The 16,933-nt window shown below is 47.8% G+C and overlaps 1 protein-coding gene across 1 annotated transcript in view; it reads left to right on the forward strand.

Annotated features, from left to right (window-relative positions):
* Window positions 1–16,933, forward strand: part of LOC100583419 (aldehyde oxidase 2-like) — a 77,837-nt gene that overhangs the window by 22,814 nt on the left and 38,090 nt on the right. The window contains 10 exon segments of the mRNA XM_030803569.1: window positions 1,443–1,594; window positions 3,538–3,631; window positions 5,103–5,212; window positions 6,987–7,116; window positions 7,119–7,170; window positions 8,475–8,658; window positions 10,687–10,779; window positions 11,814–11,983; window positions 13,206–13,320; window positions 14,261–14,383. Of these exon segments, the coding sequence (XP_030659429.1) occupies window positions 1,443–1,594; window positions 3,538–3,631; window positions 5,103–5,212; window positions 6,987–7,116; window positions 7,119–7,170; window positions 8,475–8,658; window positions 10,687–10,779; window positions 11,814–11,983; window positions 13,206–13,320; window positions 14,261–14,383 (1,223 nt within the window).

Raw genomic sequence — 16,933 nt, forward strand, 5'->3', positions numbered from 1 at the left:
ACTCATCTCCTGGGGGTTTGGGTGACTACTTCACTTTTGAAGACTGATTTGAACCCTTTCATCCTCACTGAAGAAAAACCCTGAAGCTCATCCTAATATCCTGCCAATCCTCACAACTTATGGCTCCAAAGTTGGTTGAAATTTTGAATTATTTCCTTGCCAGTTAGCAAATAACATTACTTCGATCCTGCTAGATGCTCTCCCATTACTTCCCTGGACCCTTCCCAGGAGCCCCCAACTTCCTCATACCCAGTAACGCCCAATATAAATGGCTGGGGCAGCTCCTTGCATGGGCGAATTGACCAGTGCCCCTCACAAAACTGATTGTTGAAGATTTTGAGTATCGGGTGCAAAACCTGAAATCCAAGCATTATAGATTTTAGACAATGACCTGGGGAATTGAATGACCTTTGACTTATTTTAATACCATTCGATTTATCCCCCTTAATCACAAAGCAACTTTGCATAGCTTCACCACAATCAGTCAGGAGGAGTTCATGGAAAATTCTAGTAAGCTCTGCCACCTGCAAGTTTCTGCTGTCATTCCTTCTCTCTAGCCTCTATTTCCTTGTGTCTATCAAAAGAAGAATGTGGACCAGCGCAGGGGATCTCACTCTGGCTGCGTAAAAACACCTTGAAGCCTTTTAAAAATCTGCAGAGATCCAGGCTGGGAGCAGTGGCTCACGCCTGTAATCTCAGCACTTTGGGAGGCCTAGGCGGGAAGATCACTTGAGGTCAAGAGTTCGAGACCAGCCTAGCCAACATGGTGAAACACCATCTCTATTAAAAATATAGAATTAGGCCAGGCAGGTGGCTCACACCTGTAATCCCAGCACTTTGGGAGGCCAAGGTGGGAGGATCACCTGAGGTCAGGAGTTCAAGATCAGCCTGACCAATATGGAGGAACCCCGTCTCTACTAAAAATACAAAATTAGCCAGACATAGTGGTGCATGCCTTTAATCCCAGCTACTTAGGAGGCTGAGGCAGGAGAATCACTTGAACCTGGGAGGCGGAGGTTGAGGTGAGCCAAGATCACACCATTGCACTCCAGTCTGGGCAACAAGAGTGAAACTCTATCAAAAAAAAAAAAAAAAAAATTAGCCGGGGCTGTGGCAGGTGCCTGTAATCCCGGCTACTTGGGAGGCTGAGGCATGAGAATTGCTTGAACCTGGGAGGTGGAGGTTGCAGTGAGCCAAGATTGCACCACTGCACTCCAGCCTGGGCAATAGACTAAGACTCTGTCTCAAACAAAAAAAAGGCAGCAGAGATTCTAATTGAATTGATCTGGGAGTGGGGCATCTGTGCTGTTTTTGAGTTCCCAGCGATTCTCTGTGAGCCAATGTGGATACTCACTGCCCTGGCCAAACACTGAGGTCCTGGTGCCATGATTACAATTCAGCTGCTCCTCTTATGTCACCAGTAAAAACAAGTTGCTTTCCAGGACTGACAATAGGTGCTGGCTGCAGCCTGGCCCAGATGCAGGACATCTTGGCTGAGAGGATAGCTGAGCTCTCAGAGGAGAAAACACAGATGTACCGAGCCCTCCTGAAGCACCTGAGGAGTCTGGCAGGCCAGCAGATCCGGAATATGGCGGTATGTTCCCTGGTTTCAACCACTGGGCACACCGCACCTATTTCTGAACCTCACTGAAATGTTGAGATATGCATTGGCAGAATCAGTATGCAAAAAGGTCTCAGCAGATTGAAGCAACAGGCGCAGTAAATGTTTAAAATTAATAAGCATTATGTAATAAAAATATTTAAGAAACAACTATAGGCTGGGAGAAGTGGCTCACGCCTGTAATCCCAGCACTTTGGGAGACCAAGGCGGGTGGATCTCTTGAGGTCAGGAGTTCGAGACCAGCCTGGCCAATATGGTGAAACCTGTCTCTACTAAAAATACAAAAAATAGCTGGGCATGGTGGTGCACGACTGTAATTCCAGCTACTCGGGAGGCTGAGGTGGGAGGATTGCTTGAACCCAGGAGGTAGAGGTTGCAGCGAGTGGAGATCATGGCACTGCACTCCAGTCTGGGCAACAGAGCAAGACTTTATCTCAAAAAAAAAAAAAAAAGAAGAAGAAGAAAAAGAAGAAGAAGAAGAAGAAGAACTATAAGTCAAGCTCAAAAGAGTGGCTAAGCAGCATCACAGGTGAGAAAAGGATGTTATGGTTTTGCTAGTTTCATGATAAGCTTGTCCAAGAACTTAGTTTAGTCTTAGGCTGCATTAACAAAATAGAGTATCTGAAACAAGGAGGGTAGCCTTCTCTACTCTGGACTGTTCAAAACGCAGCTGGAGAAAGAAGGTCAGATCTGGGAGGCATACTTGAAGATCTGGTTGATTTTGATCTCAAAAGAAAGGAAAAGAGACAGTTAGGTTTTTGAAACACGTATGCTCCTTCCCCTGCATACCCTCAATTGTATAGCAGAAATCTTTGGGATATGGAAAACCAGGGAGGGCATGTTTCCTTTAAAACAGCTCTCAAGTGATTCCAAATGTTCTCTCCCCAGTCAGGAACTCTGACGAGGAGAAGGTGGCAGGAGAATGAGGTGTTGGAAACCACCCCAAAAAGAGGACCAGGGGTGGGAGGACAGGCAAAGGGAACATGAGAGCTGCCTTGGACTATGTCTAGACTCCTGAGGTCTGATGTGTTATTACATATGAGTAGAGAGTAGAAGAATAACTGACAGATGAGGGTCCAGGGAGCCAGATTTCAGCTCAGGGGAAACAAAAAAAAAATGTAAAATGGAGCTGCTCATAAAGGAATGGAGATTCCCTGTCCTCACCTGTGTTCCAGTCCAGACCGCAGCAACCAGGAGGTCACCGTAGATTCCTTCCCTATGCTGGGAGGAGAATCTTGAGTTCAGTGGCCAGTCCTTTCCCTCCCAAGTTCTGAAATGCTACAGGCTCCATAAGATCTGAGTAAAGGCTCCCAAAAAAGAGTGAAAAGGCAATTCTCCGTCCAACTGTGTGGATGCCTCAGAACACTGACACAGCCCATGTGAAGTCTGGCCATTTCAGAAGCCCACAAGAGATGAGGCTGAGACCCTGTGCACCAAGGCAAGATGGCACCTCTGTAGCCAACACCATGGCCATCTTCACTGTGGCCAGAACTGAGTGGGGTGGCTCACTCCCGCTGAGCCTCCCTGCTTGAATCTGAATCCCAGGCCTGCCCCTTCCTAGCTGGGGACATTGGTCAAGTTTCATAATTTCTCTGTGCTTCAGTGTCTTCATCTGTAAAATAGGGATAATGACACCCACCTCACTGGGTTGTTGTGTCAGGGGTTAGACAGCGCGTGGAACACACTGGTGTTAGGTAAGTGCTAGGCACCCTCGAGTCCTCTTCCCATCCAAAGAAGCCAGTGGGATGGGCCCTCCCTGACAAGCTGAACTCACGCTCTCTGCAAAAGAGAGAAAGACTGAACTGACTGAGATTCCCCTTGACCCTTTCATGGCCACTAAGAGGACCATAAGCAGGTGCCTTCGGGGTAGAGAAGCTGAGAGATAGAATGACTGAGCTATAACTCTCTCTCCTTAGTCCTTAGGGGGGCATGTGATAAGCCGGCATTGCTATTCGGACCTGAATCCAATTCTTGCTGTGGGCAATGCTGCCCTCAATCTGTTTTCAGCAGGTAAACTGCCTCCAAACACTCTGAACAGCACCTAGAGATCTTTTGTCTTTTTTATTTATTCTTTTAAGGAATTGCTTTAAGTCAGAGCCCAAGTCTCTGGTTCTCAATTCACCATGGGGAGCCCATCTCATGAGGGAAGGTGCACTGATCCAAAAGGCAGCTGGTGTTTCCTTCTGACACCACACATGCACACAACCTGGGACCACACATTCAGTTAGCTCACATGTTCGCCCACGTGTCTTGCTTGACCAGTAAACACCAGAGGTGACGTGCAGAGGCTAAGCTGAGGGCGAGGTTGCAGTGCACACCCTCCCTGTGGGCCAAGGGACTGCTCCCTGCTCCCCCGTTCTCATCATGGGCTGCCTCCACCAACACACTGTCCGAGGCCCCCACACAGTGCCCTCAAAGTTGCATCCCCGCCCCCTAGTTGCTGTGTAAGAAGCTACAAGGCTGGTGAGGACACACAGTGGACATCCACACAGGTCGTGGTGGGCCCCTGGGAAGGGGTAGGCAGTGATTGATTTTAACTGCTAGCTGAGAGAAACGTTCCCTTGGGGTGGCTGCCCACTAAACCTCCCTTTCATCTCCCCAAGCACCCAGCACACTCACACTGCCCCCAGCTGCCCCCCAGATACTAATACCCCCTTGACTGGATGCAACTACATGCCAGGCTGTGCTGGGGCGTTGGTCGTTACCATTGGCTGAAGGTCTGCTTTCCCAGGTCAGTTAGAGCCATCTCCACCCAGAGCACAGCCCCGGCTCCAGCAAAGGCAGTAGATCAGCTCACTGGCCCAGCATCAGGGAGGGGCCAGGCAGAGATCAACCGTGGGAGCCTCCTTTGGGGCACCCTGCCTCCTCACAAGCATACCTACATTCTAACCAGCACAGCGCTCACTGTGCCAGGAATCAAACGCATGTCACAGTCCCCAGGCCGTAGTTTGATCTCCTCACTGCACTCCTGTGGGCCAGAGGGCACAGTTGTGGTCACCAAGAGGGGACAACTGGGCTAGAAGGAGGTTTCAGAATTTTTCACTTCATTTTAAAGGTGTAAGTGCCTGTCTCAAGAGCTGACAACAGCAGGAAGAATAAAAGGCAAAGTCAGTGGCTGGAACTGAATTGAATAGTTAAAAGTGCAAACAAACCGTGTGTTGGCTTCAAGTTGTTGGTTTAACAAGTGATCATAAGCACTGAACAGGTTCTGTGTAGTTAACCACAGGCCCAGTGAGCCTTCAAGGCAGAAGAGACCCCAGTTCACATAGCAAATATGCTGATGAAAGAATAGTAATGTCATGATGGTGCCACCACCTGGGACCCCATGATGGGACCCTGTGACTTTGCCGCGGACTCAGACCTCAGCCTTGCTCTGTGTAGAGGAAGCTGGCCTTTCCTTCTCCACTGCTGACATTTAAAAGAACAGAATAATCTTGCTCTCCTTGTTGTGACTATGCAGAAATATCATTCTCTTCCACAGAAGGTACGCGGCAGATTCCTCTAAATGAACATTTTCTTGCTGGGTTGGCAAGTGCAGACCTTAAGCCAGAGGAAATTTTGGAATCTGTGCATATCCCGCACTCTCAAAAGGTCAGAATTCCACTGGTTGCTTTTGAGGGTGGTTTTTCCTTTTTCATAACTGAGTCCAGTCATCTTTAGAAATCTAAAAACAGATGGAAAGAAAATAACTCTGCCCTGCAAACCTGTTTCCTGTCCAACTGCAGATTGGGCCAGCACCAAGGCCCTCCGACAGCCAAGAGCAGGCAGCTCCGGGTGTGGATGTGGGGCTGTTGTTCTAGCTGCAGGGTGGAGCCTGCTGAGGGCCTGTGGTCACACCACCACGCCCCTCATGGCCACGAGTTCAAGCTCTCAGACTGTCAAATGGAGTGTCTCTAACTGACCCACAGGGAGATGGGGGCTAGGGCTCAGCTGTCCCACACCCCACTCTAGCCAATAGTTCATGGGTGCAGGAGGGCCTCTAGTTGTTTGCTAACTTAGAATCCCTGCGGCTGATGTGGCCACCCAGCCAGCTATGGAGTTGACCTTCTGTCCTCACTGCCTGTTCCCTGTGCCTCTGCCAAAGCTGTACCTGAATCCAAGAGGATAGTCTTCCCAGAGAGAGGCAATGCAACACACTCCCACACACACACACACACCCTAGCTCAGCCCCCAAAATCCCAGAGAGGAGCAGCCAAGACTCTGGGGCACCAGGATGAGGATGGCCCACTCCCCATCCGGGGCCTTCTGCTACAGTAGCAGTAGTGTTCTTCTACAGGGGCATCGGTCGTTACCATTGGCTGAAGGTCTCTGCTTTCCCAGCTCAGTCACAGCCATCTCCACCTGGAGCACAGCCCCGGCCCCAGCCAAGGCAATAGATCAGCTCACCAGCCCAGCAGCAGGGAGGGACCAGGCAGAGATCAACAGTAAGGGGCTCCTTTGGGGCACCCCTGCCTCCTACAACCATGCCTACATTCCAACCAGCACAGCTCTCACTGTGCCAGGTGTCTTGTTAGAATGTGTCTATGTGATTAATTAGTAGCACAAAAAGCCGGGGGGCAGCCTGGTTACGGAGGGAGTCATAAGTTATGCTTTCAGCCATGTGTGATCTTCATTAGTTTTTCCTTTGGAATGGAAACTTTGAAATGTGTTCCCATTTAAATCCATGAAAAGGCAGCAGAAGGAAAAACAAGCCCACTCAAACATGTGCACCCTTGGTGGCCACACAGATGGAAATGCACAAAGGGGCACAGGCCGTCTTCGTGGACCCCACCTCGGCTCACCAAAGGTCATGGCGCCAAGGGGTCAGCTGGGGCAGCCATCACCTTTGACTCTTCCTCCTGACACAAGATTCCCCAGCCACTGTTGGAAAGCTTTGCTCGGCTCCCTTTTGTGCTTTGCCAAGTGGAAAAGCGATCATTTCTACAAGCCAAGCAATGTGGTGGGTCTCCTTTGTACTTTCAGCAAATCACCTTTAAAAGCCCCTGCATTAGGAGGGCTCCTCCACCCTCATGGGGAAAAGGCATCTGAAGACTGGAGGGAAAGGCCCCTGGCAATGCCAGCACATGGACGGGTGTCCAGGCCTGAGTTCCCACAGCATCCCATGCAGAGGCATCCTGGCCTCCGAGGGAGAGTGAGTGGTGGTCCCTGTTCCTTGAGGGTGTCCAAGGCCTTGAGAGTGGGCCTTGGGGAGGACGCTGTTCTCACTTTGAACGAGAAATCAGCCAAGGTGTCCTCTAATTGTGCCAACTATCTTTGGTGTCTTGTTAGATTGTGTCTAAATGATTAATTAGTGGCAACAAGAAGCATAAACCACTTTCTTAGTTTTGACATATCAGATAACCCCAAATGGTTTTTGTCTCCACAGTGGGAATTTGTGTCAGCCTTCCGACAGGCTCAGTGCCAGCAGAACGCCTTGCCCCACGTGAATGCCGGCATGCGAGTCCTTCTCAAAGAAGGCACAGACAGCATTGAGGACCTGAGCATCGCCTATGGAGGGTGGAGGCTGCCACCATCAGTGCACACAGATCCTGCCAGCAGCTCCTCGGGAGGTAAGCCAAGAGCCCGTACCCTGAGGGGGAAGCTTGCTGTTAAATAAAACAAGTGATCTGTCTCTGGCAAGCATCAGTAAAGCCCTGGGAAGATGGAAACTCTTACATGAAAATCACTGCTTGTTCTTTCTGTCATTTTGCTAAATGAATTAAACCTTATTTGACTTTGATTAATTGGATGCCACTCTTTGGAGGAGGTATACAACAAAAATGACCTGGCCTGAGTTCAGCCAGCAGGTGATTTCTTCTCATCTGCCCTCGTTCTCTTATACAGATCAACAGCCTAGCCATCCTGGTGCCATGGCTTATGCCTATAATCCCAGCAATGTGGGAGGCCAAGGCAGGAGGATTGCTTGAGCTTAGGAATTCAAAATGAGCTTGGGCAACAAAACGAGACCCCATCTCTACTATATATATGTATTTTTTTTAAAAATTAGCTGGGCATGGTGGCATGCACCTGTAGTCCCAGCTCCTCAGGAGGCTGAGACAAGAGGATCACTTGAGCCCTGGAGGTTGAGGCTGCAGTGAGTAGCGATCATGCCACTATACTCCAACCTAGGTGACAGAGCAAGACTGTGTTTCAAAAAAAAGTCTAGCAAACCCACCCTGGGCAGTGTCCAAGTGGCACCTAACACTCCCACCATTAAGTGCACCCTATTTCTTCCTCAGTGAAGTCAGTCTCCAAGTCTGAGTCCTGTTCCGTTCACAATGGAATTGGCCCTAGTGGTCTGTTTTGTTGTTGTTGTTTTTGAGATGAAGTCTCACTCTGGCACCCAGGCTGGAGTGCAGTGGTGCAATCTCGGCTTCACTGCAACCTCTGCCTCCTGGGTTCAAGTGATTTTCGTGCTCAGCCTCCCGAGTAGCTGGAATTACAAGTGTGCACCACCACACCCAGCTAATTTTTGTGTTTTTAGTAGAGATGGGGTTTCACCATGTTGTCCAGTCTGGTCTCAAACTACTGGCTCAAACGATCCAGCTGCCTCAGCCTCCCAAAGTGCTGGGATTACAGGTGTGAGCCATCATGCCTGGCCTGCTCTGCTTATTTAATACTTGATTCTAGCATGTCTGGCTGTGGAACGTGTTCATGTTCAAGTTGCAATAGAACGGGTCCCATTCTCACCCTGCCATGACCCTTGGGCCACTCAATGCAGCCTCCCCAGGCCTTGGTTTCCCTAAGCAGCTTGATTAGGTGATTTCTGAGTTTCCAGAGGAAACTCAGGGGTCTCTAAAAGGTCACTATCCCATATCATGCCATACTAGAAACTGCCGTCTAACCAATTCCTTCCTGCCTTCGACCCTCCCAGGCGCTGGAATGAGCTGATGCTGGATGGGGCTTGCAGGCTGCTTCTGGATGAAGTCTCGCTCCCAGGCTCAGCCCTGCGTGGCCGGGTGGAATTCAAGAGGACCCTAGTCGTCAGCTTCCTCTTCAAATTCTACCTAGAGGTTCTGCAGGAACTGAAGAAGCTGGCGAAGCTATTCTCTGTGCGTGTGGGTGCTCTGGTGTATTCGCTGGCTGGGGCTGCTGAAACAAAGTAGCACAGCCTGCCTGGCCTGAACAATAGAAACAAGTTCCCTCACAGTTCTAGAGGCGTCAGCAGGCCTGGTTCCCTCTGAGGGCTCTGCCGGGGACTCTGCTCCCTGCCTCTCCTCTAGCTCCTGCTGGTTTGCTGGCAATCTTGGGCACTCCTTGGCTTCTAGAAGCATCACCCTGATCTCTGTCTTCACATGAAGTTCTGTGGGTACATCTGTGTCCAAATTTCCCCTTCTCACAAGGACATCAGTCATATGGCATTAGGGCCTGTCTTAAGTACCTCATTTTAACTTGATTACCTCTGCAGTAAAGGCCCTGCCTTATTTGGATAAGGCCACATTCTGAAGAACTGGGGCTGGAGTGCTGGGACTTCAACACAGATATTTAGAACAGACACAATTTGACCTATGGGTTCCTTGCACCCATAAGCTCACAGCTTTCCCATCACTTTGGCAAATTGTCTTGTGCACAGCCTGTGCTGTTACCTGTCACCTGCTCTGAGTCAGGCCTTATCAGTTCCCAGTCGGCCCTTCTCCTAGAATCCAGCCCTGAGGGGCTACATGAGGCTCATGACGCCAGACTGTCTGCAGTCCGCAAATGTTGACTGTGTGCCCTGAATACTGAAACACTGTGGTGTCCCTGCTGCCACTGTGCAGTTTTTTCTTTTAAAAGCAACTTTATTGAAGTGTAATTTACACATCATAAAATGCACCTATTTAAATTTAGCACATGTTGACAAATGTGTATATCGGTGTAGCTTCCACCTCAAATTTTCCATTATCCCAAAAAGTATCCTATGCCCCCTTGTGTCACCATCTTGCCCCAGCCCAGGCAACCACCAATCACTTTGCTGGCACTAGAGATTCATTTTGCCTCTTCTGTAATTTTATGATCATTCTAAAACATAAAATAAAATTTTATTTTTCAAAACAACCAAAACTGCCCAGGCATGGTGGCTCACACCTGTAATCCCAGCACTTTGGGAGGCCAAGGCAGGCTTGGGCCCAGTAGTTGGAGACCAGTCTGGGGAACATCGGGAAACCCCACCTTTATAAGAAATAGAAAAATTAGCTGGCCATGGTGGCACATGTCTGTAGACTCAGCTACTTAGAGGCTGAGGTGGAAGGATCTCTTAAGCCTGGGAGGTCGAGGCCGCAGCGAGCCATGTTTGTACCACTGCACTCTAGCCTGGGGGACAGAGCAAGAGCCTATATGAAAAAACACACACACACACACACCAAAAACCGGTGTGTATGCTAATGTTTAAATAGCTTTCTAGATTTTTCTGATTGTAAACTTTTGGAATAAGCTAAGCAAAGCAAAACATATTCTCTCTCTCTCTTTCTTTCTCTCTCTCCTTCTCTCTCTCTCTCCACCCCTCCCCTGACCATGATTACAACTCATCCTACCTTGTATTCCCTGTTCCCCAACCACAGCTCACCCCAAGAGCCCGCTCTTCTAAGGTATCTGATTTTCACAGACTCAGATGAAGACCCTCATCAACCACACTCACCAGGATAATCCTTGCTGCCATTTAATTTCTGAATCAAGACACTTGACAAGTTTCAGTGACACCCAGAGCAGCCTCCCCACCTCTACCGCTCTCCCAGGAGAGTTGAGTTCCTGAGAAAAGCAATCTGGCTTTGAGTCCTTTTGTGTGCAATGGATACATGCTTATTCTGGGATGGCTTATCTAGCCCATTTTCCTTGCTTCTCCTCCTGCCTCTGCCCCCGCTCTCTGGCAAGCCTCTCCCTCCTCAGGGTGGCTTGAGGATCAGATTCCAAGCAGTCAGTCCAGGTCCTCATTATGTGGAGGGAGGAGGGGAACAAGAAACATTCATAAAACATGAAGCCGGGGCAGGTAGTATGGATCGTGGTTATGCACGCTGTGCTGGATGCATTAGCCAAGTCAGTTTCACGTAAACCAAAGCCCAGTTTAACCGTAGCTAACCAGCTTATCTTTATTGTTTTGAATCATCTTTCAGGACAGCCGTCATCATTCTGAAATTTCAGACCGATTCCTAAGTGCTCTCGAAGATTTCCCAGTCACAATACCCCAGGGAGTCCACACGTACCAGGTCAGTGAGTTTGATTTAACTGAAACCTGCAAACTCGAGCTGTGCTGAGCGAGCAAGCTTTTCAGAGCTGCGGTTTCACGTCTGACGTTCTAGTGGTGGCTCTTTGCTTAGTCCGCGTCACGGAGACGCTGGAATCTGAGGTCAGGCCCAAGCTGCTGCTGGATGAGCTCAAGGCTGAACCATCTAGCTAATCTACAGTCTAATCATTATAGTCTCTTCAAAGTGATATTCTTTGGGCATTTGTTTGATAGTTACTCAGAAGAGCAACCGAGCTGGAAGGTTCAGCCCCCAGCTCTGATTGCAAATGTTTAATCTCCAGTCAGCAAACAAATGCCCTGCAAGTAACTGAACTCACCCTTCTAGCAGGACAGTTTAGAAATTATGCATTCTTGCTATAGCACAACCCCTCTCCCACCCCACCTCCACATACATGCACACACACACACACACACACACACACACACAGAGCTTCCCTGAGAAGAGCTCCAGAGTAAACACTATCTCCACCTCCTTACAGCCTAGTGATGTTTTTGTGCCATTCCCAAGGGCAGCCAGGACACCTTATTCTGGATCTGGGGGGACTCTGTTGCCATCCCTCAAACCCTGTGCCAGAGGCCCCAATCAAGTCCACACTTGGGCTTCTGGCTTGGATTTTGGCATCCCACCTTAGGAACTGTATCACTTTATGCCCCATCATCATGACGACAGTACCTGTGGACAGATTGATCATTGGAAAGGTGAGGAGGCAGGACAGCGAGACCCCTGAGAGCACCACCAGGGAAAAGAAGATGCCAGAAGAAGAAGCTGGGGTGCCCCTTCACCTACTTCACCATTTATTGCCATATAACTGAAATGGCAATTCACTGTTCTAGTGGCATCATTAATGTGTCACACTCATCATCTGGCCCACTCCAGTGTTTGTCACCCAAGGGTGACTGTCCAATTTCTCAATCCCAGCTCAAGAGTGTTGGTGATAGGCCAGGCCACTTCTGAAAATTAAAAGCTTCTGAGGCAACTCTTGTCTTCCTCTGTAGAGTGTGTATCCTCATCAGCCTCTCCAAGACCCAGTTGGACGCCCTATCATGCACCTGTCAGCTCTTACACATGCCACTGGGGAAGCCATGTTTTGTGATGACATTCCCATGGTGGATAAAGAACTTTTCATGGCTTTGGTGACCAGTAGCAGGGCTCATGCAAAAATCATGTTAGTGAACGAAGAGCTTTCAAGAGCCTTTTAAAAGCACACCTGGGGACCCCTCAGAGGAATGCGCCCATGCTCCTGCCATGTCCTGAACCTAAAGAACCTAAAATGGAAAGAATAAAGAAAAGGTTGCCAGCTCCAGGAGGAAGGGAGAGCATCTAGAAATGAGCATCATGGAGAGAGAATAAAAATCACTGGCCAGGCTCAGTGGCTCATGCCTGTAATCCCAACACTTTGGGAGGCCAAGGCGGGCAGATCACCTGAGGTCAGAAGTTCAAGACCAGCCTGGCCAACATGGTGAAACCCCGTCTCCACTAAAAATACAAAAATTAGCTGGGCGTGGTGGCACACGCCTGCAATCCCAGCTACTCAGGAGGCTGAGGCAGGAGAATCACTTGAGCTCGGGGAGGTGGAGGTTGCAGTGAGCCAAGATCGAACTACTGCACTCCAGCCTGGGTGGCAAAGTAAGACTGTCTCAAAAAAAAAAACAAAATCACAGTTACAAGCCCTTTGTTTCCCTCCTAACCTCACAAAACCTCAGCTCCCTGCTACAGCCTCAGACATTACTCAAAGGCATAATCCTGATAGAGAGCTGGTATTGAGGTGGTGGTGAAATACCCACTTCATGCCCAAGAATGAATGGCCCCTGTCCCAACCTTCAAGAACGTCCCTTGCCAAGGCCACACTATCCCTTCTCCACTTCCCAACCCCCAACAGCTAAAGTGTTGTCTCCTGGCCCAGCGGGAGTCTCTTGGACCCTACTCTTTGGCAGGTCTGTTCTGATTGGTCAGGACCTAAGCTGGATTTGTTGTCATATATTCCAATTTTCAACCATGTTCTATCCCTCCCTGAAATTTGGGGCCCTCAAAGCTTGCTGATTTCTACTTCTTCTTTTTTTAATTTAGAGACAGAGTCTGGCTCTGTCATCCAGGCTGGGGGCAGAGGCACCATCATAGCTCACTGCAGCCTTGAACTCCTGGGCTCAAGCCATCCTCCCATCTCAGCATCCTGAGTAGCTGGGATTACAGGCATGCACCACCACCACACCTGGCTAATTTTTAACAATTTTTTTGTTGAGACAGAGTCTTGCTATGTTGCCCAGGCTGGTCTCAAATTCCTGGCATCAAGCAATCTCTTCCTTCTTGACCACCCAAAGTGCTGAGGTTACAGGCATCCACCACCCTGCCCAAAGTGATTTCTACTTCTTAAATATCTCTTTGTTTCGATCAATTCATGTGTCCAAGGCCCTTGAACTACCCAAAGTGGTTGATGTGATAACAGCTGAAGACATTCCAGGCACCAATGGTGCTGAAGGTGACAAATTGCTGGCTGTAGATAAGGTACGTCGGGACATGCTCTCCTAGATGATTCTGTGTAGACAATCACCAAGGTACCCCTCCTGCCAGCTGTCCAGCTCCCAGCTCTTCCTGCCGTTGGGAGGTGGAAGCGCCAAGCCTTCTGGCACCTCTCTACCCTGTCTTTATTCAGCCCTACTAGTCCGGAGTCAGGAAATAACATAGTAAAAGGAAATGTCATACAGTAAAGCAACAAGTCCTAGTTCTGCCGCTGTGTGCTCTTGAGTCCATATGAATTTTTAGGAACACAAGTCAGTCCACAACAGGAGCCACATTATACAAAAACTTTGTTTATCTTTAAACTGTAAAATATGATGAAGGCTACACGTGTCAACCAAGCTGGACAGAAGACATGCTAGATTCAGGTTACGGCCAACCTCACATCCACTCTGAGCCTTACGTCCACTGAGTTACATGGCCAATGGAACTGTCTGTATTATTTAAATTATTTTTTCATTAAACATATTTTTTAGCCAAGCATGGTGGCTCACGCCTGTAATCCCAGCACTTTGGGAGGCTGAGGTGGATGGATCAGTTGAGTCCAGGAGTTTGAGACCAGCCTGGCCAACATGATGAAACTCCATCTCTACTAAAAATACAAAAATTAGCCGGGCGTGGTGGCATGCACCTGTAATCCCAGCTACTCAGGAAGATGAGGCAAGAAAATCATTTGAACCTGGGAGGCAGAGGCTGCAGTGTGCCAAGATGGCACCACTGCACTCCAGCCTGGGCAACAGAACGAGACTCTGTCTCAAAAAATATATTTTTTTTTTAACTTTTAGCCAAGCAGATGTAGTCAAATGTGACTCCAATGTGGTTACTATCGCTAAACAGCGACGTCTAAGACACCAGTCACTGCTAAGGTTGAACTAAGCCTATTCCCACCCAGAATTTTGTATCTGCTTCATGTGTGTACTTTCCACAGGTAATCTGTGTGGGCCAGATCATCTATGCTGTGGTTGCAGAAACAGACGTACAGGCAAAACGAGCAACTGAAAAGATAAAGATCACCTGTGAAGATCTGGAACCTGTAATCTTCACCGTCAAGGTAAACAGGGCTGGCCAGTCTCTCCCTCAGGTTGTAGAATTAAAAGTGCCTTTGTAAAAATCTTAATGAAGGATCTAATTTTTTTTCTTGCCACTGCTTTGCTCTGGAAAAATCAACTTTCTTTGGAAAACATTACTTGTACGAGCTGAAATTATCTTTGGTTCCAAGGAGTGGAGAAGACAGAAGTTTCTCATATTCAAAAAGTCTAGAAGTGGGCAGTCCAGGGCTTCTACGGCATTCTGTGTGTTTAGGATCCAGCCTTCTTATATCTAGTCACTCCATCATGCATTGCTTCCTGGAGGGCACATTTGGTCCACAATGGCCACAGAAACTCTAGCCGTTACATCCACATTCCAGACAGCCGAGAAAATAAGGTGATGAAGAAGGGTGTGTCCCCTCCCTTTAAGGACACTTCCCAGTCCTTAAAAGGAGGCATGTACATTGCACATGCCTTCCTCCATCTCTGTGTTTGGAACCTGGTCGCGTGCCACACCTAACTGCAAGGGGAGCTGGGAAATGTGGATTTTATTCCAGGTGGCCAGATAACCACTACAGATGGGAGACTCTATGACTTGAGGAGAAAGGTGAGGATGCATACTGGGAACAGTAATGTTTTCAAGGTGGAGCCCAAATGCACTGGAACTTTCACGGTGGAATTCCACAGAAACTTCACTCTCGTTTCTGAGTCTAGATAATGATATTCAAATGGTATTTCCGGGAAGATAACGGAGTGAGGACAGACAATTCAGGCGTGGACTGGGGTTTGTAGGCTCTGATTCATTGAGGGACAGGTTCAGAGTCATTGACTTGAGAAAAGCTTACTTGTTTTTTGTTACTTGTGTGCTTGTGACAAAATATCAAATGTGTCCAGAGGCTTTCGTGAACCATTGGGACATTTTAAAATGTAACTAAATGGTACAAATTGCTCAATATTTAAAGTGTTTTTTAAAAAAAAAGTTTCTTGATCTTCCTAAACCAAATCAACTTTGTTCCAAATTCCCATTTGCCAAGATTGCAAGAAATCCAGGCCATTTTTCTTGGCTCCTTCCTCTTCCTTGGGTTGAACTAGGATCCTAATAAAGGTTTTCGAAATTTCCCTTCTAACCCCACTTTCTTCAAGGGGGAAATGGCACCCAGAGGACATACCCATGAACTATTCTAGAATTCAGAATGGGTAGGGATTTAGAGTTCCCTCGGAACAAGACTGTCCAGAGTCAGCAAAAAAAATCCTCCACAAGTCAATAAAATTGTCATATATATAATACCAATAGTGCTTCATCCATCTATTCATTTATTTATATGACTTTATAGATCAGAGGCAACATAGGGTCATGGTTACAAACACAGATCCTAGAACCAAACTGCCAGATTTGAATAGTGGCTGTACCACTCACTAGCTGTGTGACCTTAGGCAAGTATTTAACCTCTCTGTGCCATAGTTTCCTCATCTGTAAAATGGAGGTAGTAATGATACGTATCTCATTAGTTTGTCATAAAATTAAATGAGTTAACAGGTGTAAAGCACTTAGAACAGTACCTGGCACATGGTTAGCACTCACCCAATATAGCCTATGTTATAACAACATTATACTGTCTTGGTTGGGCATGGTGGTTCATGCCTGTAATCCCAGCACCTTGGGAGGCCGAGCCAGGTGAATCACTTGAGGTCAGGAGTTTGAAATCAGCCTGGCCAACATGGTGAAACCCCGTCTCTACTAAAAATACAAAAATTAGCCAGGTGTGGTGATGCATGCCTGTAATCCCAGCTTCTTAGGAGGCCGAGGCAGGAGAACCGCTTGAGCCCAGAAGGCGGAGTTGCTGTGAGCCGAGATCACGCCACTGCACTCCAGCCTGGGTGAAAGAGCAAGACTCCGTCTCAAAAAAAAAAAAAAAGAGATTTTACTGTCTTATGACACATTTACAGTATGGCAATAAACATACTTTCACATGTACCAGGATGGCTTCTGAGATCTTAGTATAACAGAAAATGAAAAAATTCAGCTATATTGTTCATTGTCTGCTGCTTTGAAAAAATCAAGTGTTCATCATTAGATAAGATGTTTTTAAAAACTTAGCCTGGGCTTGAACACTTCCTTTATCACTTATTTACAGTGTGACTTTGAGAAAGTTCTTTTAACCTCTCCAAGCCCAGTTTCCTCATCTAGGAAACGGAGATCATAACAGAATGAATGTAAGGATACATGTGCATACACTGTTATTGCACAGTGCTTAGCACAAAGCAAGCTCTCCATCGATATTAGCTGCTCCCAGGAGCATCATCAGCAAGAAGGGCTATGGCATCTGAGGCCATCAGAGCCTAGGAAGGCAGGAGACAGGTGTCATTCAGAAGTATGAAAAAATACCTTGGTTCTAAAGGCTAAACAAGGATCCGCTGTCAGAGGTCAGTCCACAGAACCAGTCTTTATTTGTAAGTACGTTCATGTTATTGTCAGGAGAAAAAAAAAAAAAACAAAAACATAGAACAAAGAGCTAGAAAAGCCCTTATGAGATGATGCCAAATACTCAAAGAAAGGAACAAACTTCCTATTA

Source organism: Nomascus leucogenys, chromosome 22a (genome assembly GCF_006542625.1).
Source record: "Nomascus leucogenys isolate Asia chromosome 22a, Asia_NLE_v1, whole genome shotgun sequence".
NCBI classification, from domain to species: domain Eukaryota; kingdom Metazoa; phylum Chordata; class Mammalia; order Primates; family Hylobatidae; genus Nomascus; species Nomascus leucogenys.